Genomic DNA, 25,554 nt, shown 5'->3' on the forward strand with positions numbered 1-25,554 from the left:
GATCTGCATCATAGGGGCCCAGCATATAGGCCTTTAGGAGGGCCAATCTTTAGTATAGAGATGCACAAGATCTGATGTGGTTTTGCGGGCCTTATTTACAGGAAAGTTACATCGTGTGCACAAATCTGAGGCCGATTGTGAAACGAGTGCTTCAGTGTCGTCTTTCACAGGGTACAAGAAACTTTTCATACTGGTGCTTTCTCCCAAGCTTTCTCATTTACCCATGCCATTTACTGCGTTGTCAGCTGGAGTAATTCACCAGTTTTTCCTGTGCTGGGCGTTCTTCTTTTGCAGGTAGTTTGGATAACTGGGAAGCACAGTAGGAACTGCAGTTGGAACCAAAAGCCTAACCTTCGTGTTCTCTTTAAAGTCATTCTCAGTACAATGAAATGAACATACCCCCGACCGTTCGCTTGGCTTTCACTCTTCTACTCCGTGACAGTCCTTGGTGAGAAATTATCGGCTAGGCTTCCTGACGCTGCAAATTGCAGGGGAATTCGTGGTACTTCAAGCTAGCATCTCTTTTCACGTCCGACTTGCACAGCAGCACACACCGGCTTCGCAGCATCACATTGCTAGAAGAAACCGTCTGCTATAAATGCACACACAATAAATATTGTACTCAAGTACAAAAAACATGAGTCTAGCTGCTCACACATGATCACACAAATCAGTGGCTGTGCACAAACAAATCACACAACAAAGCACACGAACGCTCATAAATTCTTAGGTTGCCTAATTGCTGCACGAACCCGCATTTTCCTTGCATACTGGAGCAGTTGCGTTCTTTCTCTCCCTGACGGTCCTTGGTGAGAAATTATCGGCCAGGCTTCCCGACACTGTAGATTGCAGAGGAATTCGTGGTACTGCAAGCTAGTGTCTCTTCTCACGTTCGGCTTGCACAGTGGCACACAACAAGCTTGCGGCGTCACACCACTAGAAAAATGGTCTTCTACACACGCACAAACAATAAAGATCGTACTCAAGCACAGAAAACATGAGGCAAGCTGCCCACACACACGATCACAGACAAAAAAACACTCAAGAAAGTACACAAAAAACACGAACCCACAAAAATCCTGAGGCTACCGCATTGTAGCATAAACTGGCATCTGCCTTGAAGACTGGTGTAGTAGCACCCTCAACAACTCAGCTCAGACCCATTGACAGCACCCATTGATGACTACTCACCCACTGACGGCAATGCGACGTAACAGGCTGCACCTTCTTTTTTATCTAGCAACTGTAGTTTTTGCAAGCTGGGTTTTCTATCCTGTACATTCGAGTGAAGCCTACTTATTTCGTGGAGCAGAGAATACTGTCTTGAAGGTGGGCTTGGCAAGCAAACGTCACATAATGTGCACTTAAATGACAACACCGTCATCAGTGTATCATTGTGAAGTCCGCACAGTGATTTTTTATTGTTGATGGGCACATTCACAACCTTGCCTTCAAATCCAAACAGCCTCCACCATGTCATCTGTGTGTTGTATGCTAAACAGCTTTGCTCATCATCAACCTTCACAGAACATAATTGCTCATAATTTTTTCATCTTTCTTAATTTTATTCATTGGATTTCAACTAGTGCTATAGTGGTCAAGATGAAGAAACTGTAATAAACTGTATTCACAGCCTGCAGTGCTACAGTGACAATCACAAAAGGCAGCTGCAAATAGAATAGTAACATATAATGTTGTTGTGTTATTTGTTGCTGCAGTACACACCCACACACAGTCCAGACACGCGAATGCAAACAGTGTTTTACGCATGACTTGAATATTTTCACACTATGATCATCGCTGAATGTCACACTATCACAGCTATGATCGAACTATGCATTCAACAGTCACATTTTGATTGCAATAATTGTTTTTATTTTCCAAATCACTCAAAGCTTACCATTTCATTACATCCCTCTCATATTAAATTCATGTAAATGATTATTGCAACAACAACCTTTAACAATACAGAGACCTCGCTTCCTGTTGGGAACACACGATGCAAATAATGCGACTGTGACAATATGGGGGTGATGCGGGGCCAGCCGTTGGAAGTAATTTGTCATTCTCAGTTAGTCACGATGGGGATCTTGAGTTCAGGCACGACTTGGAAGTTCAGTGCAGTAACAGCACTCGCACAGCACTTCCTAGGGACCTAGTCAAGAGTCCACACCAAACTCTCTGTTAAGGAACGCCAAGTCTCTCCTGTCAGCCACCTTGTAGAGGTCGGGGCGATTGAGAAGTGTGAGCACCATGCGCAGCGTTGACCAGATGTTCTCTGACACTGCGCTGTTCACAGACTGCATGCCTGTCGGGCCCCTTCCCGCCGACTGCATGTTCAGCGCTGTCAAGAAGTGTTCTGCGGCTTCCCTGCAAAGCACAAGCATGAAGTTTGGTAACCTAAAGCTCGACAAAAGTACCTTGCAGAGTGAACAAGCTCATTCTCTAATAATTAAGCAAGAAAAAGGAAAGACATACCGCATAAATAATGGTTACGATTTTGAAAGAAAAAGATGCGACAGGAAAATGAATTTCAAACAAGAAACAAAGCTTCACGATATAAAAGAAAAAGTACCTGTATGACCCCAAGTTGATACAGCTGATGCCAAGGTTGAACCTAGATCGAATGAAGCCAGGGGAAAGCTGCAGGGCCTGGCGATAAGCGTCGACAGCTTCCTCAGACCTGCTGCCATTGGCAAGTGTGGCACCAAGCTTGTTCCACAGCAGGCTGTCCTGCATGCGCAAATCAACACCGTCAAGCTCACAGTTTGACAAGTGCTATGTCTCGTTCATTAGGAATTTATAAGTCTGCTGTTGCTGCAACGTAGCTACAGTAAAGAAGAAATGCTGCCAAAAGTGTTAGGTAAAGGGGCACTAACGTAACACGCCAAATATTCACAACGGTATGAGTATCTCGCACTAAGCAGCAAGTGGATAACAGGAATGATCTAGTGAAAGCCAGCAACAAAGCACAACTATGTATATGTGACACCGTGTCAGCATAGTAGACCTAAGATTGCTGTCATCTACTAGCAATCGTAGAATTTCTGCAGAAATGTTAATAATATCTGTCTTTTATTGTATTGTTTTATTTGTAATTATTGTATTGTTTATTTGTATTTATTGCACTGTTTTATTTGTATTTTTCATGTGTTTACCCACTCCCCTCTTTAATGCCTTGTTGGCCCTGAGGGTATTATAAATAAATAAATAAATAAATAAAAGTAAAGAAAACAGACTCAATGGTCTTGTGATGAAACTACACTTCATAACGCTAGACTTTAGTTCTCTCTTAGATACGTGTCAGATCTCACCAAGGCAAAAATTATGTAAGAAATTTAAAGCCAACGAAAATCGTGCGCTGCACACTTTAGACTTACCCAAGAGCCAATATTATTGTATAAATGTACAGCTTTTATATCACGATACATTATTACACATTATGCAGAACAGCAGCGTGTCAACTGGCACATAGTCTATGAATACTTAGTGTTATGTAAGCTGGTTCAAATTCCATCGGCAAATAAATCGTCACTGACAGCCCAATCAATCGATCACAGACAGTCCAAGCAATGGACATGAGAGCAGCAAAGCAAAAAAACATTATTTAAATAATTCCACATAGTGCGATGTCTCGAGGTCTATTTAATCAGCCTGCAGTACACCGTCGTTGCTGGTCTGGAAGTTAGTTACTACTACGAATAACCAGAATCTTTACAAAGTAATTCTTTTCAACTGACTTGCAGCTTAGCACAGAAACAGACAAGGATAACAGACGAAGTAAAATACAAGCGCTATGCTTGTGTTCTTGCACTTCCCCAGCCACTGACAATTGCAAACTTTGCGCTTTTCTGAAAAAGGGGACTAAAACGTTCAAGCACGAAATGAAGCAGGCTATCGCGATGAACTACTTGCATTTGGCCGCACGGTGAGCGCTGCTCGGAAGCAGTCTGCTGCCTTGTCGTACTCGCCGACTAAGTTGAACAGCACGCCCAAGCCGCACTGGACGTCCGGGTCAGGGTCATTGGGGGACATCCTGGCTGCCGCAATGAACAAATCTCTTGTCTTGTTATGCTGTTCACTGAAACGACAGCAAGCATACGTTAAATCAGAAAGTGGCAAGCATAAATCGGTCTAAACCAAGAGTAAAAGTTTCACTGACGGCACTCGCATTAGTCTGCGCATAGCATCTTGCATTTTTTATTCATTTTTTTTTCAATGCCAACCGTCTCACACAATTTTTTTTTTACTTCATATCACTAGCCTTTTTTTAAGTCCGTGGCAGGATTAAGGCATTACCAAGAGACCTTATTTCAAAGCTCATCCTGACGACCATGCTTTTTCTGACCGCAAGTGCTGACGATACAAAAATACATCATAGGAGCCGTGTCTTGAACACAAGAGAGAGAATACATTCACAGATTATATTTTCGGGTTCTGTTCTGAAGTGGACTCCATGCCATTGCGATTCGAGTGTCAGTGTAGAAGGCATCAGCCGAACGTACTTTCAGTAAACGAGCTAGCACACATTTCGGTTTCACATAAATAATTTCAAGTGCTGCAATTTGTTATGACTGTGTTTAATGGCGGTAGTTCTTGAACAATTTTACTGCGGCCCTCACAAGCATGAAATCAACCGGCAGCACCATGATGGATGGGCGATCTATCGCCGGGCATCTCAATGGCAGAATTACCGAGATGTACGTGTGCTTACAGAAAGCATGCTTCTGAGGAACCCACAGGTATTGCAAAGCAGCCACGTGTCTTTGGAAGTCGCGAGACGAGAAATTATTGAGTTGCTGGTGGAGTTTCACTGCAATCTCGGACAAGTTCCTCCTGTAGCACTCGCAAAGACTTTGTTGAAGCAGAAGTATCCAGAAAATGTATCCGTTGGGATGAGACGCCTTTTGCATTATTTTTTATGGGTGGAATAACATATCTCGAGCTAGTTGGTTGATCATACCAAGGTGAAAACGATGCACACTTGAAGAAGACAAACCGAGCAAACAGGACACCTGCGCTGAGAGTGCTACAGAGTGGCTGACGAGGAATAGAAAATTATTCGATGTAACGGAAATGTCGTTGTAATGGACTTCGTTATAGAGGGATTAGACTGTACAAAGAACAAGTAGCTGCATACCTGGTCATTATGGTGAACCCGGGGTGGGATGTCTTCAGAGTAGGCATTTCCGCTGATGAGCGCAGAGCCTGGTACCGGGGATTGCACTTGAGCCACTCCAGCAAGGACTCGCATGCCTGCATCTGCAGGGATTCGTTTGTGTAGCTCACAGCTATGGCCATGTGAGCAATCAGGTTCTGCGGGTCTAGCTGCAAACACCTGCAGAAAAGAGAAACTGGTATAGCATATGTAGCTCCCCAGCTTGCCAATTTTTACACCTTTTTCTTTCACACCACACCCCAGGTAACATATCCAGTGTGAATTAAAAATGGTTGGAGCACATACGTGATGAACTCGCATTATAAAGAGAAAATAAAGCATATATTCATTGTGTTTCCCCATTACCAGGTAATCATGCCTCCTTATACACACAATCCAGACTATAATGATAAAATTTGATACCTTAAAGGGGCCCTGCAACTATTTTTGAAGCAACTGTTGAATGGCTTCATTAAAGAAGTTAGTTGCCTCATGAGTCAACCACGTCAAAATTTTTTTAGAATTCGTTAAGGAATAATGGAGTTACAGAGATCTGTCACCCACTGTAATTGCTTTCTCTCTCCTCTCATCCTGACAAGTGCGCTGGAAGCTAAGCAAAGGGATATGGCATGGGGGAAAGAAGATAAATATTGTGTATGTTTTTTCCTTTGTTTTTTCAAACACACTGCTTATTTCCAGAGGGAGTGCAAAGCGCGGGCTCGTGGCGGCCTCTTGCGGCAGCAGCAGTTACCATGCTGCTGACAATGCTAAAATCGGCCAATGGTCATGAATTTTGGTATATAGCACGACCATCTGGGTATATGGCATCATTTGTAGAAAGAAGAAGGAATGATTTCTAGCTGACTGAAAATTTATTGCAAATTCCAGGCCACGTGCTTCGCTATAATGTTCAGCTCATGTGTTCTCAGGGTCCTCAACTACCAACCAGCAGTGTTATCCGACAGCACTAAAGAACTGTTGCACGGCCCCTTTAAGAGTTCTAGTTTAAGACTGTAAGTATAAGTTAAAGGCAAGAAAAGATAGTTGGTAGCAGATGACTCTTTTTAATCCTGTAAACCCTTTCCATGACAGAATAACCAACATAGACTTATAGATTAATGCGACTGCCATGTACATAACCACAATAACTGCAATTCCACCATGCCAATACAACAAGCATAGTCCCAAAATACCAAGAAAGCTGGAAGACACAGTGTTTGGTGGCCGCAGGAAAAAGTAATCAAACACATCAAAAGCAGCCCTTGTCGGGATAATCACGAAAAAATCAATACAGATGCTTACAAAGACAAAGAAATTAAGATAAACTTTTAGAATTCTCCCAGCAGCCTTTTTGTACCATCTGATGGGATGAGCACACACATTGTAGTAATTAGCGTGCCAAGTTGAGTGCCTGATGAAATCCCGCCAGTGGGAGAAAAAATTCTAGAGGAAAACTTTGGCAACTGTAGTGACAAGTTCTTGATTTCTTTGTCTTTTTAGAGAATATGTTTTCTTTCGTTTCCCTTAAAAAAAAGCTGGTGATGACGATAAGGAATGGTATCATGAAGAAGAAAGCCTCATAACTGGCATAATGACTAAAATGTTCTCACTTTCTCAGCGCCGCGATAGCCGCTGTGTCCTGCTCATTCTCGGCTTGTGTTGTGCCCAAGTATTGCCAGGCCTGTACCGTAAAGAGAAAGCGAGAGAAAGGCAATTACATCAGAAAAACTTTCTCGTGAACTCCATCAAACGTCACACAGACAAACAGTTGAAAATGCTGTTGCTATGAATCGCTCCACTTATAGAACAAAATGTTTCTAAAGGTAGAATTTCTACGCAGTCCAGAATCAAGAAATGTTGTCTGTGTGTGACTGCAATGTACAGTGAACTCTAACATCCATTGCAGACAAATCCACATGTATCTTCTTGTAGATTTGCACTACAAAAGAATGGATAACTATTTTTTATTTCGTTATCTATCCTTAGCTACAAGATTCCATTGAACTAATATTCTTAATTACTATTTGGTTTGTATAAGTTCTTAAAAAGCCCTATAATTGAAGTACTGGCACATTTTCATGTGATCTGTTACATTTTGTTAACATGAACACATTGTTAAAGGCAACTTGCAGTGCAGGATTTGTTCTTACGATTTCCAACTGTCTCTGTAAGACATCTGGCAGTTGAAATAAAAATAAACCATCCTAAAAGTTACAATAACCTCTCTCTTGAATGTACATAATACATTCGCTCAAGCAGCAGTCAAACAAACTTCAAGGCAAGATATTTAATTACCTCGACATGCTGAGGATTTTTCTGGGCAGCCGCTTCGAAGAGCAAAACCGCACTGGGAATGTCGTGTTCTTGAAGCTTCTTTAGGCCTTCTTCAAAGGGGTTCTCGACATTTTCCAATGGGTTCACTTCGGCAAATTTGTATTCCTTGAAAGCATGAAAACATCATAGCAAAGTGACAGATTTCTTGCCAGGTTTACAACAGAAGCAGTTGGTTTAGTACTGATCATAAACTTACGCGATAAGGTTCGGGCAGACTTTCGTACTCCGACAGCCACGGATGGGCATGGGGCGTCTCCCTGAAATAGTAAACAAAATATATGAGCGTTATTTGGAATAATATGTGTAACACACACGCCCAGAGACAGTCTGCAATGCATGAAACATTATGCATTGCAGACTGTCTGCAGAATATTCTGGGCTGCAACCAAGTGAAAATCTTTGTTGCAGTAATCGATACAGTCTCAGTTCTTTACTTTTTGTTTGCATTATAGCAGCAGAACGCTAACATAAATGAATATAGACAATGAAATGTTCGATTTACTTCATTATTATACGACAATTATATACATCAATGTCTGTTTTAGTGATGCTCAACAGTAATCCACTTAAAGTACTTTACGTTGTCATGGCTACCAGCGCTGACTAACAATCTCAGGTTTAAATGCCCATATAAACCCTGCTAGGTGGACGGGAGGATGACCACCACTGCAGCTCAGTTGGTAGATTAGCACACGCATTATTCGAAGGTCGCAGGTTCGGTCTCTGGCAGGCGCAAGTTATCTTTCGATGCACATTACTTTCTTCACATTATCATAGTTTCCAGTAATATCCCTTATACTTTTCTGGACTTTCTTGTCTGTTGTAAATAATGCTGAGTCTAACAAAAAAAAAACGATCCCTTGAAATTCCTCTTTCATTTAGCACATATGGTATATATACACAATGTGGCTTTAACAGTTGTTTTCCCTCGGTTGGCAGTTTTTCTGTGGGAAGACTGCACTACCTTAATACGCTTTCAACTTTATGACGGTCACTTTCAGAAACTTGCAACAGCCCTTGTTTATGGCTGCCCATTTACAGCCTGTTGCACCAACAAGACGCACACATGCAACAATCACTGCTCACATGCTTTCACGAATCATCGATTTTATGATGAAAAAAAAAACAAGGCATGCATAAACTCGAAATTTCCAACCTGGTCACTTGGTCCCACTCCTTCTGCAAGTTCTCCCAGAAGTCGGTGTCATTTCCTTTCTCTCGGCCCTCCGCCTCAAACGTTTTTGCCCACTCTGTCGCCATTGCTTCAGGCGCAGTTGGGTCCTAGTAAAATAATAATCGTACGTGCAATTCACTAGACTGGAGAGAGAAATAGTATGAACAGCTTTGATCATCAGTTTACTAGTAAATTCTAGCAACGCCCTCAAAACAAGAGCGAATCGATGCTTCTAGAATGAAGTGCTATCTGTGAACTAGAGTAAAAAATATTAACATCCAAGAAAAAGATAACGGATTCCAGCCAAAGTGGTACTAAAGTGCAAAAGTTAGGAAGCACAAGACATTCGAAAAAAAGTTTATTTCACGAATAATGTGTCATTCTTAAAAACAAAATGTTTATTAATGTCTTCATGTGGTCGTTCTGCTGCATGTACAAATTCGAGATACAGTGGAATAAACACAACATACCCGAACTTTTTTTTACTAATATGTCCTGTACTTCAAAAAAGTTTGCAGTTGGCTGTACATATTTTTTTAACATTATGTATAGTTGCTGCATTGTAAGCTACAATGCAAAATTTCTGTGATGATGTTAAAGCTATTAACATCATTATTATTAATATTAATTTTTACAGTGAGGCATGAAAAATATTTACGACGATGTGAACTGCTGGAAACTATCTTCTAACAAGCATCCCAGTGCATCAAAATTAATATCAATTGCTTGCATACCATTCCCTTGAATGCAGGAACTATTTTAAATAGGAAACACGTGAAGGTGATAAATCACTGACTTATTATTCAATATTACTTCTATGTTCCCAGCCAAACACAAAACTTATCTTGGCGGCCAGTGGTAACAATGAGTTCCTTAAGCAAGTTGAATGACGCTGTAACTTACAGCGCTGTCAACACCACTTGGCAACAGCAACATCCTAATATGGTATGGCAAACTTGCCCTTCTTAAAGTTTCAATGCTTAAACATAGCTCTGCATCAATTACCTTCGGAAACGACTCCTGCTGCTGCGGCTGACCGTATTGTCGAGCAAAGTCTTCAACCCAGCTCGCAGCCCGTTCGCCTAAGTCTCTGTCGTCGTCTCTTAGCCGCTTCACAAACTGCATAAACTAGCGCGTGGAGCAAGCGCCAGCGACAGCTCCATATACATGGCTGCAGAAAAACTTCCCTCCTTATCTACCATTCGCTTACTCTACCAAACTATGCTAGTGTTAATCGAGCCAGAAAGTTTTTGTTAACTGGTTAAAAGGTGGAGAAGGATGGAGCACAGCTTTTACAATGACGATACATTTGCAGTAAAGCTAGGGTCAGAATCGACAAAGCCTTAGTGTCTGTCTCTTAAAACGTGCTGTTTCTTAGGCCAGAGGTTCTAAAAGCTGTAGCTAACATCATGCACCACAAAGTTACCGAATAGCTCCTTACAAATTTCCCCACTTGAGAGTATATTCTTTCCTTTTAATTAAGATCGAGAGCATGCAAACAGAAAAAATGTTTTGTCAAATCCATGATAGCTACACTATGCCTTGCACACAGTGAGCATTTCTTTAATTGCTCTGGGAGACATTTTTCGCGACTGACATTTACGACAAAAAAAAAACTGAGAAAGAAAGATATCGGTAGGCAGCACATTATTTTAACGCAACATTAAACTTCACAATGCACTAGTGTGAAACATGATGATTATATTGGTATGCTACAAATGAGAACGAAGGTGCAGAGGTTATGCTCCAATTTAGCGAAACCTCACAATTACAAGTTGTAATGGCTACAGTGGTAGGTATGCCATAAAAGGTATTGCAGATCAAAAATAATTACTGTATATTATGCACAGACCAATACCTTCATAATTATTGTGTATACATACTTGTATACCTTCAGTACTTTTGCCTTCTCAGTAGAAAAATGAGCATGAAAGGACGCTATCTTCTGTTTACCCAAATTTTAGGATGTCATTAGCATTTTTAATGCAATGAGTGCCCAAACAACCTGGCTCCGAACTTAAACTTGCTTTATGGCGAGTGCCAAAGAGGAAAACAAGGTAACGAGACATTCAGATGCATAAATAACTTTACTGCATGACCGCATCAATGAAAAGTCTAAAGTATATGGAATGAAAAATCAGAGAAAGAGGACAAAAGGGACAGAAAAGAGCATTACCTCGGTCTCCATCAAAGCATCATCGTTGACACCCTTCAAGAGCTCGTCAGCTACTTGGGCCATGCTTTGACTGCTTTCCGCTACTGAACCTTGCACACTGCACACATTCAAATGGCAATCAGTTGTGCTCCCTTGGGTGAGCTGTATTCAATAACACCCAAGGTTGCGTGCACAATTCACGCAATTTGGGAGGTATGTCCTTGAATGTAGTCTAGTATCCCCATGTGACCCCTCAAACATTAAATTGCCCCTTTTTTTTAATCCTTTTTAAATATAACTCGGAGGTAAATATGCAAAATAAATATTCATCCAAAATATGAAGTCAGAAGCATACACACTTGTACGAAAAGTGGTTTCATCCCACTCTTACCCGTTACATTTCCCTAGCATTGGCAATAATTCAATGCAGACCTGTTATTTTGACATGTTAGGATAAATAAGGTTACAAATATTGCACAGGAGGCAGTACTTGTAGCTTGAATTTAAGTACAGTAATTGTTAGCTAAAGGTAAATGAATTTAAATGAGAAAACGTCACTTGAATCGAAAACTATGAATAATGCCCCTGTACTTTCGTTCAGCTTCATTACCTGTTGGCTTCGTATGATATAACTACACGTTCTAATTAGCAAAAGCACAGATTATCAACTTGATTTATTTGCAGGAAGTGCTTCAATATAAACACAGCAAAAAGATAGGCCATGTGCTGCTTCACAATAACGAAGCAAAAACAGACAAATTAGAGAAAAATGGGTCAAATCTTGCACTAAGCCACAAAATGCTCGTTACACTGCAAAACTGATCAATCTAGTGCTTATTTATTGCTGTGTCTAGGCAGAACTTCTTTTTTAACTTTTGCTTTATTTAACCTCCACTTGGTTGTAGCTATATCGAACTTTTGCTTGATGTTTTGCTTGAACTTGGCTTGACTTTGGCTGTGGTGTTGTTGAACTTCTGCTTGAACTTGGCTGTAGCAGGGTTAGACTTGGGTGTTAAGACGCATGAGACAATCATTGGGCAACCCATCCCTACACATAGTTAAGCACGAGCTGTACACTTACTTTTATAACCACAAGGTACCACCTGACAGCGGCATGAGTGGGGTAACACGCACGTCATTTGTTGGGCTAACTGTTAGCATCTTTCTTTTTAGTAGAAGTTGTGTGTAGTAATTTCTGTGGATCATATATGTTTATGATGCCTCAAGTTTTTTGATAGGCTGCACGAATTTGTGTGGCACATGCCAGTTTGTTGGTATAACTGTTGCCTTACTCAGTTTTAGTAAAACCCATGGCGAGTAGTGGAATTTAACCAATTTCTGTGGCACATACCCGTTCATGATAATATTTCTTTGATACGGTGCCAACTAGAAAAGACTTACCAAACAGCTCGGCAGTTAGAAGGGCAAGTCAGAAACAGGCGTAATGTGGGGTGTCGCTTGACCTTTCCTAGAACTCACCTGGCATTCTGCTGTTCGCTTTCCAACAAGTATTCCTCAGCCCACTTTATGGGAGCTTGCTGAGACAGTGTTGACGTAGAAGGGCCTGCAAACTCCCGGGACCAGACAGCAGCGACCATACTGGGCTCTTCCTTTACCACCGGCATGGAGGGAATAAACTCATCGGCCCAAGCCTTGGAGACGCCCGCGTCAGCAACACCTGCTAGAGCTAAAACGGGCGGGGCATAGAGCTTAACTCAACGGTCGGGTTCATTCACTCTACTATATTGCTCACCTGGACTCGCAATCCGTGTCTGACTGAGTCAAGTCATGAGTTCTGTAGCACATAATTATCTTTTTCAATCATGGTTTTAATGCTCTTCAACACCATTATCTCACATAATTGGTGCTATACGACATGCCTTCTCATCTCATACCTTCAAAAACGAGTAATCGACACTTGCAATCCAGTAGGAATATTTTTGTTGAACGAATAAAACCTGCCACGAAAGGGACTGCAGGGGAAGCTCAAGGCAGTCCCTTCCCATACCTTTTGGTAATTTATGCTTTCGATAAACATGTATATTGAGCTGGCGTATGAACGCTAGAACATTGACATATATTTGAGTAAATGTGGGGACAGATGTAAGCCCACATAAGGCTGATAGTAAATGCTGAAGACAAGTAGATAGGACCATAGGTTGACAAGAAAAATGTGAAGCTCACTTAGACACCCCCGCACTAAAGAAATTTCACACGCTTTCAACCACAATGCTGATACCTGGTGCTGGTGGCTGGTACATCTTCTCAATGTCATGCATTTCCTGGAGCAGGCCAGCCATGTGGAAGGTCTGTGGGGCCATCCTTTCTGGTCCCCGCCTTTCGGCCAGAAATTCATCCACAAGCTGTTTCAGGACAAAAAGCTGCCGTCAGAACACAGGAACACTGCAGTCTAGATACGTCTACCATTGAGCTTTCTGCTTTAAGTTTTTTTGTAAGAGCAAGTTTATTGGGTATTGTTAAGTTACACGGGACACATAAAGTGCCAAACAAAGGAGGTCCCAAACTATTGATTGACAGTAGGACTCATCAAGGAACCTGTTGTTAGTTGATGTATTTTATGAGAAGGAAAACGTACATGAGAAGACTTTTAATGGCAAAACGCATGTTTGACATGTACGTACACATGACTTGCACAAATTTTTAAGCAATACTTAGATGGCTATATTGAAGCAAAAGCTGGCGGTTGGAGCATTAGGCAAGAAAACAACCGAAGTCTTTCTCTACACATATGAAAAACCATTTAGTGTAACCACATATAGCTGACTCAAAATGATACAAGCCCCTGTGCACTCCAGCCATTCATGCGAATTACGTTTTAAAAGATAACTTGTCACCCACATATAATACAAGTTGGTCGAAGATAAAATTGCGAACCCTTGTACAAATAGCTTTGCAGGCAAACAATTCATGTTTTTGAGCCACTTAACATTTCTGCCGCACTACTGGATGCACACCAAGTGCAAAATTTTGAAAAGTTATCCTTCATTTTTAGCAAGTCGACTTCATCTCACCAGCCTTTAAATTAAGCTAGTAACACCGGTCGTTCCCCAAGAATTGTGCTGTACTTACCCCTTCTGAAGTTCCAGCCTGGAAGTAAAATGTAAAGGCATTGTTACTGGATGTACACATACATTGCAATATAGGCCGAAGAAAGGGCTACGTTTCTCTTAAATATTCACCTATATTTCACGCATATGAAAGAGTTGGTAGACAAGCAACCAACTGTTTCAGAAGTTACGTCATTAATAAAGGAGTTAGGCATGTTGATGATGCCCCTGAAGTCGGTGATGTGATAGCATGAAATGCTGACTCTGTTTCACTGTGAAATTCCATTACTTTCACCCCAACCAAAGGCTGAGAAATCACTAAAGTCAAAACAATACAGAATAGTCAGCTTATTAAGACTGTATATTTCACATTTATATGCATCAAGCAGCTCAACAGAATGCATGCAACTCGAGAGTGATATTTTCCACGATTTGTAGGGCCAGATTTTTAGTGAAAAAGTTTTAATCTTACTGCTCCAAGTCCTTGGTGTCTTTGCCTCAGAAGCCCTTCCTGCAAATAAATAAAGATGAGAAAAGGCAAGGATGTGATGTTTACTGTAACCAATAATTTTAACAGGAAACTGGACTTACTTGCTGTCTCGCCGCGTCCTGGATCGCATGACTTGAAAGTTTGACGAGAGGATTTGGAGTGCCGCACTCGGCCTCCACTAAATTTCGGATAGACATGACGCTAACGGAAAACAAACAACGGGGTCACAGCTGGGTGAAGTGTTGTATGACACTACTGTCTCGTGAGCTAATAAAGTATTAGCTCGCTGATTGGCGATCCATGTCACGAGCACCGCCTTTGCGTGAAAACGTTGTGTGCATCCTCACTGGTAAGTCAAGCTGCGCAGAAAAAAAAAAAAGCACGTCGGTTCGTGGAGACGAGAAGCTGCTCTGGGAAGCAGCTTGAGCAGTCCGAACGCATTAATCGCTCAGCGACAGCACGGGTCGACCCGTATATGAAGCAGGAAAAATTGAAAAAAAATCGGCTACGGAGACACTGCTCGAAAAATCGTAATCATGCCACTACCAACCGCGTCTGGTCAGGTCGACTTGTGCGCACAAATTTAGGCGTGTATTTGTAAACATGGACCCCCCTTTTTTTTTTCTAGACTCGTGCGATCGAATCGAACATCTTCTTTATGAAGTATTTACTTCCCCAGCTGATTCGCGACGCATGGTTGACTGCTTATACTCTCAAACCATACGCTTTCGTCGTTATGTAAAATGACGAACTAGCGAATCAACCTAACTCGTTTTAAATCTGCTACTATACACAAGTTTTAAAATACTTGGTGCAGTATACGTTAGGAGTCAGAAAGGCGTTATATGACGTTAACAATTTCTGGGTTCGTAGCTAACGTTGTAAACATCGGCACAAGCGCAAGTGTCTGTGGCGCCGGCGGAGCTGTGCGGTTTTCGCTTGGTGGTCGGTTTTGTGTGCGAGACGGTGTGCTTAAATGCCTTCGAAAGGCGAAGACATTCTAAATGGATTTAAGCTGTATCCTTTTGCTTCGTCACCAAAGCCCGCTTTGTGTGTTAGGTGCACAGGCGCAAGCATGAGCACGCCAGGCATTCATTGATTGTTTCCATTTAAGTGGCCTTGCAGCGGTATTTCTCTGCGCAGTGTCTCGACCGTGTCATTTTTTCTGCTCGTATACCGCTACTGTGACGTGCTATTTCTACTTCTTATCTATTACTTTGTTTCCTTAACCCTCGCGATTTTTTTAAGGAACTGGATGAATTTGAGAGATGCTGACACCGGCAAAATGCTTTGGCAGGGGACCGACGATCTGTAAGCAGTAAACGAAAAGCAGTTCTCTTAAGTCTCGCTGTGATTTGGCACATAATTGATTGAACTTCACTTTTACCTACAGGTCTAAGCCGGATGTCGAGCACGAAGGTAAAAACTCCGCAGTAATTCGACCGGTCATTATAATTTTTTTTTTTTTACATTGGTATGTCTTAGGTTTGCGACGCTCGTTGCTCATATTCGTCTTTCTTATATTTGCAGCTAGAGTTCCTAAGAAGATATTAAAATGCCGTGCCGTGTCCCGAGAGATCAATTTTTCGTCTGTCGAGTCAATGGAAAAATTTCGGCTCGAGCAAAAGGTCCTCTTCAAAGGGCGGTGCCTGGAAGGTGGGATTATATGTCTACTCTGTATCGTTCGATATTGTGTCAATGATGCGTGTGCACTTCACTGTTGAAACGCAAATGCACATTTACGCCATAACCGTGCCCCGCCTATCTTCAACTGACCTCGCTTTGGATAAATCGCCTTTTCACGATCGATTTGCTCTGTAGAAGGTTCTAAGAGTAACCGCAGCTCAGAAATAACGCAACATTCGGCTCGCTTATGTGCTTAATGCTGTAGGTTTCAGCAAAACATTCTGTGGTCGTTTTTGGTAATGCCTCACCGCCCTCAGTTCACTTTTTTTTCCATCATCATGTAGACATCTGCACCTGTAAAAGCTTCACTACATGGAACAGCAGATACAAAGATGAGTATTTACACGAAAACAATTTCAAACTTCGAATGCAAGGACTGCTATAACTTCGGATAAAGTAGTCTCGTACGTGAGCAGTTGTTGCAAAATAGTGCAGAATGGCAGAAGAACTGAAAGCACCTATTGCTTTCAAATAAAGGCCTTTGGTAGAATCTTGGTAAGAGGGGTGACTTGAGTGTCTTTTGGTGTATCATGAAAAAAGTGCATTCAAGAACTCATTACTAACCCTTTAATCGGCAGCGCTATAGTCATGTCTCTAGTATTTTTAGGGACTGTGGAAAGACTCCTGTACCTGCTAAAACTGAAAAAATTGCAGAATAATAATGTAGTTGCACAGCTTCCTTTCAAAGGAATACCACCTCAATAGAAACCAGTATCGTTCGGAAGATAAGAGCTTTTTTTTTTTTTGCTACACACAGTTTTTACTCTTTAATTTCCGTCTTGCTAAGAGTGCATGACGGTTTTACCACTATAAGCTTCAAATTAAATCAGCGCTGGCAAATAAAGCACTCATATTCTTTCAACTCGCAACGCTGGTCGTGCTTTCACACTGGAGAACGGCGACTTTAGCCGTAAACGCAAATAGTGCTAGGAGAAACATTACACTGAAACAGCTAATGTTGATAACAGGGATATGAAGGTTTTGGCGATCCTTGATGTGCTAGAGGAGTGATATTGTAGGTTTGCTTTCGGCCCAACTGCTTTAAAGTAATGCGTACATTGAGTAGATCATATTACTTGGAGGGAGGCGCAGGGAGAAAATCTGAAAGAGGCAAGACATGTTAACTGTACAGGAGGCCAAACAGTCATTAGCCACACGTGAGTTGTTCCTGTGACAACAGCGTATAACAGCAGCTTACGCCTCGTTCTCTTGAAACAGCGTATTTGCATTGTAACCTTTCTTTAAAAAATGAAAGTGATGGCGACATGTTAAGCAATAGCCTCTGCCGTGTTCAAGATGTTTGATTGTCAGCACTTGCTATACTGGACTTTCACCTCTTTCATCACTCAAAGGGAGCTGTAAAAGGGGGATGTGTTGTGTGGAAAGCCATGTTCTTATCTGTGTAATAGAGGCACTCTTAGATTAGCTGCTTATCAGAAATACAAGACTGAACATTGTCCGAGCAACTATCTTATCTTTTCGTGGGCATATAACTAAAAACAAGAGCGACACGAGACTTGTGTTCTGCTTCATCAAGGCTTGATACTTAGCTGTCGGCTCTCTTGAATCTGAGAATAAGAATGCAAAGCTAAAGAGAGTATAAATATGACTCAATAGTTCATTTGTAATGCATTCCGTATACTGAATAATGTTTTAATTGTTTCTCATACTGTTACAACTGTGCTTACGTTACAGAAGCTTCCAAACTGACTGTTTAACTTGTTAAGTAACACGTTAAAAGAACACCAGGTGGTTGTAAATTTGGAGCCCACCACTACGGCATCTTTCACTGTCGTATCTTTATTTTGGGACAAAAAACCCCCGCAATTATTAACTTTTTTACATTGTTTGATGACAATCATTTTGAGAATTTTTTTGTCATTTTTGTCCAAAGCACGTGCATGTCTAAAGTGCACCTTGATGAAGTTTTATAAAAGTAGCCCTAGAACAAAAATGCCAGTGCATTTTATCCTTTATAACTTATTCTATTAATCTCGTCTGAATGTTTTTTCCAGAGTGGTTTTTTGAGTTTGGCTTCGTCATCCCCAATTCCACCAATACGTGGCAGTCGTTAATAGAGGCAGCGCCCGAATCTCAGATGATGCCTGCCAACGTATTGAAGTATGTACCATGTTCTCTTTATTTTATGTCATCGTAATGTTGCCCAATCCACTGCTAGTTAGTGAACTAATCAACATGCCCTTCAGTGTTCCACTTGTATGCCAAAATGAGCATCACGCTAATGTTATTTTTATCACTTCTGCTAATCATAGTGCTGTTGATCGGTGGTAACCATGGCAATATCATCTTATTTTGTTTGTCATAGGGGCACTACATAATGTCGTGCCAGAACATTCACATATCTTGTGGCAGATGGCTAACGTGTCATAACAATCAGTGCTGCTACTGTCACACAGTGTTTATTTATTTTCTTTTTTTTTTTTTTTGTCGCTTGAAAACTTGGACTGCAACGAAGCGATGTCGGTAATTTGTGGAGCCCACTGCATATTTAGGGTAGTATGCAGAAAATTTATTTGGAACCAGCCTTACCAAAACACAAAATTAGTCATAGATTTGAAAGATACTGACACACTCGTAATTAATTTAAACTGTGACTGGAATGTAGCAGATACACTACAGAGACATGTAGGGTACACTGATTGTAACAACCACTCATTTATTTGTGCATGTAACAAACTCATTGCTGAGTGTCACTATAACGACTTTAATGTTATGAAAAATGCAGTGAGCTGGCAGTTTTTTTTCCCCAGATTTTTTCTACAGTCCTGGTTACCAGCCACAGGCAGTGATAACTGGCATTTCCATTACTCTCTTATGAAAATAACATAACATTTAAAATGTAAATTAGTTTTGTAAGCTCTCCTGTGAACTCGCTAGGAAAACATCGTGAAGTATTTGCTAGCCATTTGCTAAATAAGGCAATTGTTCAGTAGATAAAGAACTACTAAAGAAGGAATGTGGCAACACTGAGATTATTCTTCAGAATTTTCTGTTGCTACTGTGCTGTAGTACGGTTCTGTTATTTAACATTCATGAGTTTGTGACACGAGTAATAAGTTGGGTTAGGGACAGCCTTGTTTTCTAGTGTAGATAAAAATATAAAAACTGCTGGAATGTAGCATATGACCGTTATTGCCATATAAATATAAGCAGGCAGTTAACCACTTTAAATACTTTATGTTACAACATTCAAGGTGCCTTACTGTTAATAGCTCACTTTGTAACTTTGTTACGTTACTCCTCTCTGCCAGTGGGAATGTCGTAATCGAGACGAAGTTTTTCGACGACAACCTTCTCGTTAGCACATCTAAGGTCCGCCTGTACTACATCTGAGCTCCGGGCGCAAGTTTTTGGCACGGCCAGTGGGAATCCTGCTGCGATGCCTCCATTTACTGCCGTCACTCCCACAGCTCCCATTTGCAGCATCTCGAACAAACAGTAGTTTTTCGGTTGCTCGCATTTCTTTTCCTCACAAATCGCACAACAGCTTGCATCTCCTTGCGCATTCTTTTATGCTTTAATGTTCTTTTTTTCTGATTGATACCTGAACCACTGAAAAAGAGCTGTTTTTTATACCAAGCTTTGTTGGATTGACGACCAGTTTGTTACATTTTGTTTATCTTTCATTTGTAAATAGTATTTTTTGTTGATGAGCCACGAGTTGTGTGGTGGATGGGTATTTAATAATATCTTGTCTGTTTTCGTTTTGTCAATTCTCGTTGTCAAGAGTGTTGTATGTTGTTGATTGTGCTGAAAGCCCATACAAGTGCAAAGTGAAAGGTGCTGATGGGCAGCTGCTGCGCACATGTTGTGTTCATCGAGTGCTATTTCAGTTTCTGTAGCTGCTATTGGTGTAAATTTTATCGCAATCGTTTGAAAGTCGCGTTACGGTTTATAGCGCGCTAGTCCATATAAACGAGTGTAAGCAGTGCAGCGTGATAGTGATACCTCCTGAAGCTCTTTTGCACAGTTGTGATGCTTTTTATACTGCTGCTTGTTTTGAAATACAGGATGTGTAGAACGCAAAGGTATTTCACAGGGAAGTTTCACCAGCTTGCCAGTTCTAAGGAATTTTACCGACCGTAACACTCGAGGTGATTGCAGAAAAATTTTATCAAATGTTTCGAAGACTGCCACTTTGCATGTGCATTTACTATCTTCATTTATTTGAAGTATTGGTGCAATGCACATACTTAACAAAAAGGCTTCAGCGTCAGTTTCAAATAGATTCATCTGAACATACAGCAAAAGGTGCATATAAAGTGGCAACTAGATATCGTGAGTGACGAAACTCTGCTGCCGATACTTAACAGAATTCGGTACCTAACGGAATGTTTATCCCTTTTATTCGTTGCGGCAAGCAAAGCAAGAGACCAAGCTGAAAATCTACAGCTTGTCTCAGTGGGACCTGCAGGAATATTGCTAAAAAAACTCCCGAGATGGAGGGTGCACGTCAAACAGTGAGAAATGTGTCATTGCCTACACCGGGTCCAAAGCAGTGGTTGCCACCCTTGTGCCGTCCCCCCCCCCCCATATGATGTGTGGTAAACTGTCATTCCTGAAACGTTGCCTAAAGCATAATGGCCAGTGAGTCATTTATATCTGGCCCTTTTCTTCACCCCACGTGACTGTGCACATGACACCCGAAATAGAACTGCACGTGGTTGGCACACGCTGAAAGGGACGCTGTAGTTATATACGCTCAAATGGTGAATAACATATACAGGAGGACAAGTTTGTACATTCCACTGCAAGCTTGGGCCGAAAAGTGAAGCGCTGAACCATTGTCACGCGAGGTCATGAATTGTGGCAGGTCGTCATGTTGTACCTTTCTGCTTGTTTGTACTTCTGAAAAATAATTATATTTCAGAAATTTAAGCAATGAAAATCTTTGTTAGGCCCACCCCCTTTTCAATTATTTTTTTTTTGTTTTCACTTTCTATACCTTATATAAAGTCGGACGTCTCCTAAAACCTGTCGATTTCGTATGCTTGAAGGATAAAGTACATGCAACTAATAATAATTTTAACAATTTTTCCTACATATTGGCCAGTGTTCAACGTTCATCGGAAAATGCTACAGAATTGGCTCTCTTGGCTGAGGTTTCATAGTCAAATGTGAAAAATCAATATTTATCAAATGTTTGGCTTCGGTAAAAAGCTTATTCTTCTCTTCCTCCGCGAAGGTGCAAATGCACAATGTTTTTTCTTAAAGGACAGCACTGATTTATTCGATTGAGCGCATGTATTCGGCATCCCTTAAGCACGTGCTGCTTCTTTTATTTCAACGCACGGGTAGTGCGTGAAAGCCGTAGAGATGGCATTTCTGGATAAAGCTTCGGTCCTGTGATAACCCGAGTTCATCGCGCCGATCTGGTGGTCGACAAGCGGTACTAGTAGCCAGCTCTCCATATTCTCGTTCACAGGCTGATAAATAGAGTTGCACATATGACTGCAGCTTATTACGAGCGAATGGTGTCGTTTACAGAATTGCCGTTCTGTGTCGAGTCCACCGTGTGTTTCACAGTGATCGTAACAAAGTTTGTCACCATACTTTCTCACACAACAGCTGTAGCTATGTTATGTCTCCAGAAGTGTATTTTTCATGTTTGCAAGCGGATTGTGGTACTACAACCCACCACCTACTTAGAAGCGCACATTCCAGTTAGGCTGCACTTAGGCTCGTCCTTCCCGTTTGTATCACTCTTATCATGTCAAGAGTGTCGCGGCAATTATGTTTCACTGCACTCCCCCTATGGAGTTTCGTAATTACTTGGAGGAAAAATTGGCTTCGTCCTGCTGGTATAAAATTGAATGCTCTTAGATATATATCTTCTGTCGTGCAAAAAGCTTATCATTGGCATCTTCTTCAAAGAGCAAAATCAATATTGGCTACTGTCACAGTGTCTCATTCTTTAACAAAACTGTTTGCAAAGTGCAAACTTAATTGTTTTAGCAAACATTCACGCCCAGTCAAAACATTATTTGGTAAAAGAGTATGGAGTCTCCTCTGACTGCGTAGACTTTGTGTATCCAGAGAAACCGTTGCGCACCCAATGTGCCATACCTCATTCGTGAGCCTTTGTATGTCGGCTTGGCTACTTTCAAATTCCTGGTGGTTTGTGTACTCCAAACATTGGACGCACAAAACATAAAACCCTCTACGGTGTCCAAGTTTAAGTTTGTTTCTTATAAATTGCGGAAGGTGCATTATAGGCAAATAAATGCATTATAGTAAATCGTAATTGAAAGGATTATTCTTTTTTATAAGATCACGGCTTAAGCCACGTTCGGTAGTAACCTCGCATGCCCAAGTTGCGGCGTTTTCGTGGGCACAAAATTCCTATAAAAAAAGAAAATATCGCATAGATGATGGTGTCAGATTTTTTTCTATGTAATTATTGAAGAAACTCTAAAGCATGGCCCATGCCTTGACATTTCACGTTGATATTAACATAACCATCCTATCTGCGTTTGAGTGCTCCAGTCGGCTTGATGCTATCGTTGCTTTATTTTTTAAATGCAGCAACATGAATTCCTGATTTAGTATTTTGGCACAGTCGCATTTGGTTGTCGCCTTTTTATAATGCTGTGCAGCGTCCACAGCCAAAGATTTTTTCCTGTGAGGCCGCATGTTTAAGAAGGCACATCATGGCATGCATTTTTGGGCCACGGTGATGGTGTGGTCTCTCACGGCGTATGGTAGTCACGTGAGTGTCATGGTGATAGTATTTGTTCTTTTGGATTGCTACTTGATGTTTCATGTGTATCTCTTAGTTCGTAGTCAAATGATTCAAACAGGCCAGCTATATTTATATCGCTAAGACTAAATTTTCTAGTTTTCTTTGTATACTTGCAGGGTTACCCAGCTGTCAGGTAAACCTATCCAGCCTTCGTTCTTTTTCTCACATTTGTGTAGAACATACAGGCCAGGTTTAGCAAGAAAGTGTTGCTTCTGAAAATTATTTCCAGTAAATCTCTTTAGCGATCTAGGTATGTTATTATTATCTTTGACTGCTTTTTATCAAGTGGGCCAAAAACTGATTGACAAAAGGTAATTCTAATAAAAAAAACTACAGCAGATACAGCTGCAATGTATAATTCCTTTTGCCAGATACATACCATAGTTATGATTGAACAATTGGTGTATAATGCAGAGCAATAAACTTGGTTTTCATCATAACTACCTCGAATATGTGTGATTGCTTAAACTGGCTCGTGGTGAAAATTTTTCGCTCTGATCGAGCAAAGATCATTTCACAAATGCTGGGGTCTGAGTTTTAATGAGGTTTGTTTAAAACTTTGTTGGTTATGGTTTACTTGAGCAAGTATTGCAGAGATAAAGCAAAAAATTTAAACAATTCAAATGGATTATGTATTCCAGTCACCAGAAGTTTGAAGGTCTGATGAGACCGGTTTGAACTCATGTGCACATGTTGAAGCCAATATACACCTTATGCAGTTGTGTGGTTGAATATTATTTACCATGTAAATTTCACACTTCTAATTTAGCGCTGTACACTGAAACAAGCCACTAGATTAGTGGGGAGCTCTCAATGATTTAACTTCTTTTATGTAGCTCATTAAACAATTTTTCACTGCTTTCACATTTGTTTATAAGAAAAACAGTCCATATTTGTTATAAACATATAAGCAACAGTGTACTTTAGTGTCAGCTATAAGACTTGGTTTTAAAGAAGTACAGGTATTACTTGCATTGCTAATGACTGAATTTACCTGTATTCTTTTGTCAGTAGATGCCAGCTTCTACTGTGGATACTAGCAAGCCATCTGATCTCGACGTTACTTCAGCACATAGTTTCATACAATAATACCTAGAGGGGAATCTGGTGATAGTCTATGCAGGCTCCTTTAGCGGCGCTTGTACCCGATGGGAATTATTGGAAGTACAGGCTTCGGACCTACTTCAGATATACCGTAATTACTCGAATCTAACGCGCACCTTTTTTCCGGTTAAGCGAGTTCATAAATCGCATGCGCGTTAGAATAGAGTACGAACAAAAAAAATTACGGTCAATCTATTGCCATCGGCAAATCCAAAATGGCCGCCCCCTATGTGCGTCGGCATGGCGCGTCGGCCATTTCTGCCTATGTGTTTCCCATGTGCGGCACTTCGTACGTGTGCTGAGGAGTTCGTCATCTGGTAGAGCATTAGCATCGACGGTGTGGAAGGTCCGACTCCAAAAACTTGAGTGCACCACGATGCCGCTTTTAAAAGAAAAGTCATCGCGTGTGCAGAAACGGACGGAAATCGGGCCGCATCGCGGTTGTTCGGAGTTCCCGAAACGTGCGTGCGGGACCGGCGGAAACAAAAGCAGAAGATTGTCGACAGCAAAGCTTCACGCAAAGGCTTCAGTGGACCACAGCAGGGTCGGTTTTCGCAAATTAAAGAGCTGCTCGGCGAGTATGTGCTTGAGCAGCGAGCGGCCCGTGACGACAGAACTGCTCCAAGTGCGGGCTATGCAATTAGTCTTAGTAAAAGGTGCTGGTTAACTAACTTTATGAAGAGGAAAGGCTTTTCCCTCCGAAGGGGAACATGCATATGCGAAAAGTTTTGCGGAGGAGTACGATGAAAAGCTTCACAGTTTTCAGAGGTTCATCCTAAACTTGCGGCGCAACAACGGCTACCTGCTTGGGCAAATCGGGAATGCCGATCAGAGGCCTCTTTACTTCGACATGCCTGGCACCACAACCGTCGAAAAGAAGGGGGCGAAGCAAGTTGGCGTGCTGACATCGGTCCACGGTAAAACTACAGTGACGGCAATGGGCACAAGCTCCGCCCGTACCTCATATTTAAATAGAAGACGCTCCCGAAAAGAGTCGTTTTTTCGAGTGGTGTGATCGTACGGGCCAGCGAGAAAAATGGGTGCGCGTTGCAATTGGTGTCTTACGTTTTTTTTTTTTTTTTTTTTTTTCCGCGGTGGAAATCGGGTGCGCGTTACAATCGAGGGCGCGGTAGAATCGAGTAAATACGGTATCACGTTTCTCAGATTCGCGACACTTGTTTGCCGAGTGTAAAACAAAATGATATGAAGTTATCTGTAATTCAAACTTGCCTTATTTTTTTGTACGCAAACTTCATTGCAAAAGGTTTTTGTGACTAGGTTGTAAAAGTGAAACCTGAACAAATTTAACCACTGCGGTATGCATTGCTCTACCATTGCATTCCGAATTTGGCATCAAGATATAATGAACTATCTTTTACACTTCGAAACAAACATTGTTGTTTTTTTTCCTCAAAAATGCGCATTACCTATTGACGAAAATAACAGTACAGTATTAATTGAGAAACACTTAACGTTTCGTCTGCTGCGATGTCAGGTGCATCTGTCCAAGTGGTCTGCCCCCAATGCACCTCTCGTTTTGCTCTGAAGTCGAGTCAGAGGAGCGTGAATGTGTGTCTACTTTGCTTTGTCGTCCTTTTACAATCAATTTGAATAAGTTTGGG

At 41.3% G+C, this 25,554-nt stretch overlaps 2 protein-coding genes across 3 annotated transcripts; one reads left to right on the forward strand and one right to left on the reverse strand.

Moving 5' to 3' along the window:
• Nucleotides 1–1,852: 1,852 nt before the first annotated feature.
• Nucleotides 1,853–15,042, reverse strand: LOC119177144 (peroxisomal targeting signal 1 receptor-like). 2 transcript variants are annotated; one of them, XM_037428542.2, is made up of 15 exons: nt 14,481–15,042; nt 14,362–14,400; nt 13,912–13,929; nt 13,061–13,184; nt 12,301–12,508; nt 10,843–10,939; nt 9,672–9,794; nt 8,649–8,773; nt 7,689–7,749; nt 7,454–7,597; nt 6,769–6,839; nt 5,141–5,338; nt 3,916–4,081; nt 2,576–2,733; nt 1,853–2,370 (listed from the first exon to the last, which is right to left on the reverse strand). In XM_037428542.2, the coding sequence occupies exons 1-15, from the start codon at nt 14,574–14,576 to the stop codon at nt 2,160–2,162; spliced, it is 1,839 nt and encodes a 612-aa protein (XP_037284439.2). In that variant the 5' UTR covers nt 14,577–15,042; the 3' UTR covers nt 1,853–2,159. The 2 variants fall into 2 exon arrangements, with proteins under 2 accessions (XP_037284439.2, XP_075745260.1); XM_075889145.1 differs by lacking the exon at nt 9,672–9,794.
• A 198-nt stretch (nt 15,043–15,240) lies between these two features.
• Nucleotides 15,241–19,866, forward strand: LOC142803654 (retinal rod rhodopsin-sensitive cGMP 3',5'-cyclic phosphodiesterase subunit delta). The gene is made up of 6 exons (XM_075889146.1): nt 15,241–15,396; nt 15,628–15,690; nt 15,773–15,798; nt 15,910–16,035; nt 18,081–18,186; nt 19,338–19,866. Exons 1-6 carry the CDS (start codon nt 15,356–15,358, stop codon nt 19,417–19,419), a joined length of 444 nt encoding a protein of 147 aa, XP_075745261.1. The 5' UTR covers nt 15,241–15,355; the 3' UTR covers nt 19,420–19,866.
• The last annotated feature ends 5,688 nt before the right edge of the window (nt 19,867–25,554 follow it).

The sequence above is a fragment of the Rhipicephalus microplus genome, chromosome 3 (assembly GCF_043290135.1).
Source record: "Rhipicephalus microplus isolate Deutch F79 chromosome 3, USDA_Rmic, whole genome shotgun sequence".
Lineage (NCBI taxonomy): Eukaryota > Metazoa > Arthropoda > Arachnida > Ixodida > Ixodidae > Rhipicephalus > Rhipicephalus microplus.

What these genes read in the sequence shown, in the direction of transcription:
- LOC119177144 (XM_037428542.2), bottom strand. Translation starts at nt 14,576, where the DNA reads ATGTCTATCCGAAATTTAGTGGAGGCCGAGTGCGGCACTCCAAATCCT. An exon ending in GTACCAGCCACCAGCACCAG is followed by an intron (nt 12,509 to 13,060) that starts GTATCAGCATTG and finishes CGCCCGTTTTAG; the next exon opens with CTCTAGCAGGTGTTGCTGAC. An exon ending in AAAATCCTCAGCATGTCGAG is followed by an intron (nt 6,840 to 7,453) that starts GTAATTAAATAT and finishes TTTACGGTACAG; the next exon opens with GCCTGGCAATACTTGGGCAC.
- LOC142803654 (XM_075889146.1), top strand. Translation starts at nt 15,356, where the DNA reads ATGCCTTCGAAAGGCGAAGACATTCTAAATGGATTTAAGCT. An exon ending in GCCGGATGTCGAGCACGAAG is followed by an intron (nt 15,799 to 15,909) that starts GTAAAAACTCCG and finishes TTATATTTGCAG; the next exon opens with CTAGAGTTCCTAAGAAGATA. An exon ending in CAAAGGGCGGTGCCTGGAAG is followed by an intron (nt 16,036 to 18,080) that starts GTGGGATTATAT and finishes TGTTTTTTCCAG; the next exon opens with AGTGGTTTTTTGAGTTTGGC.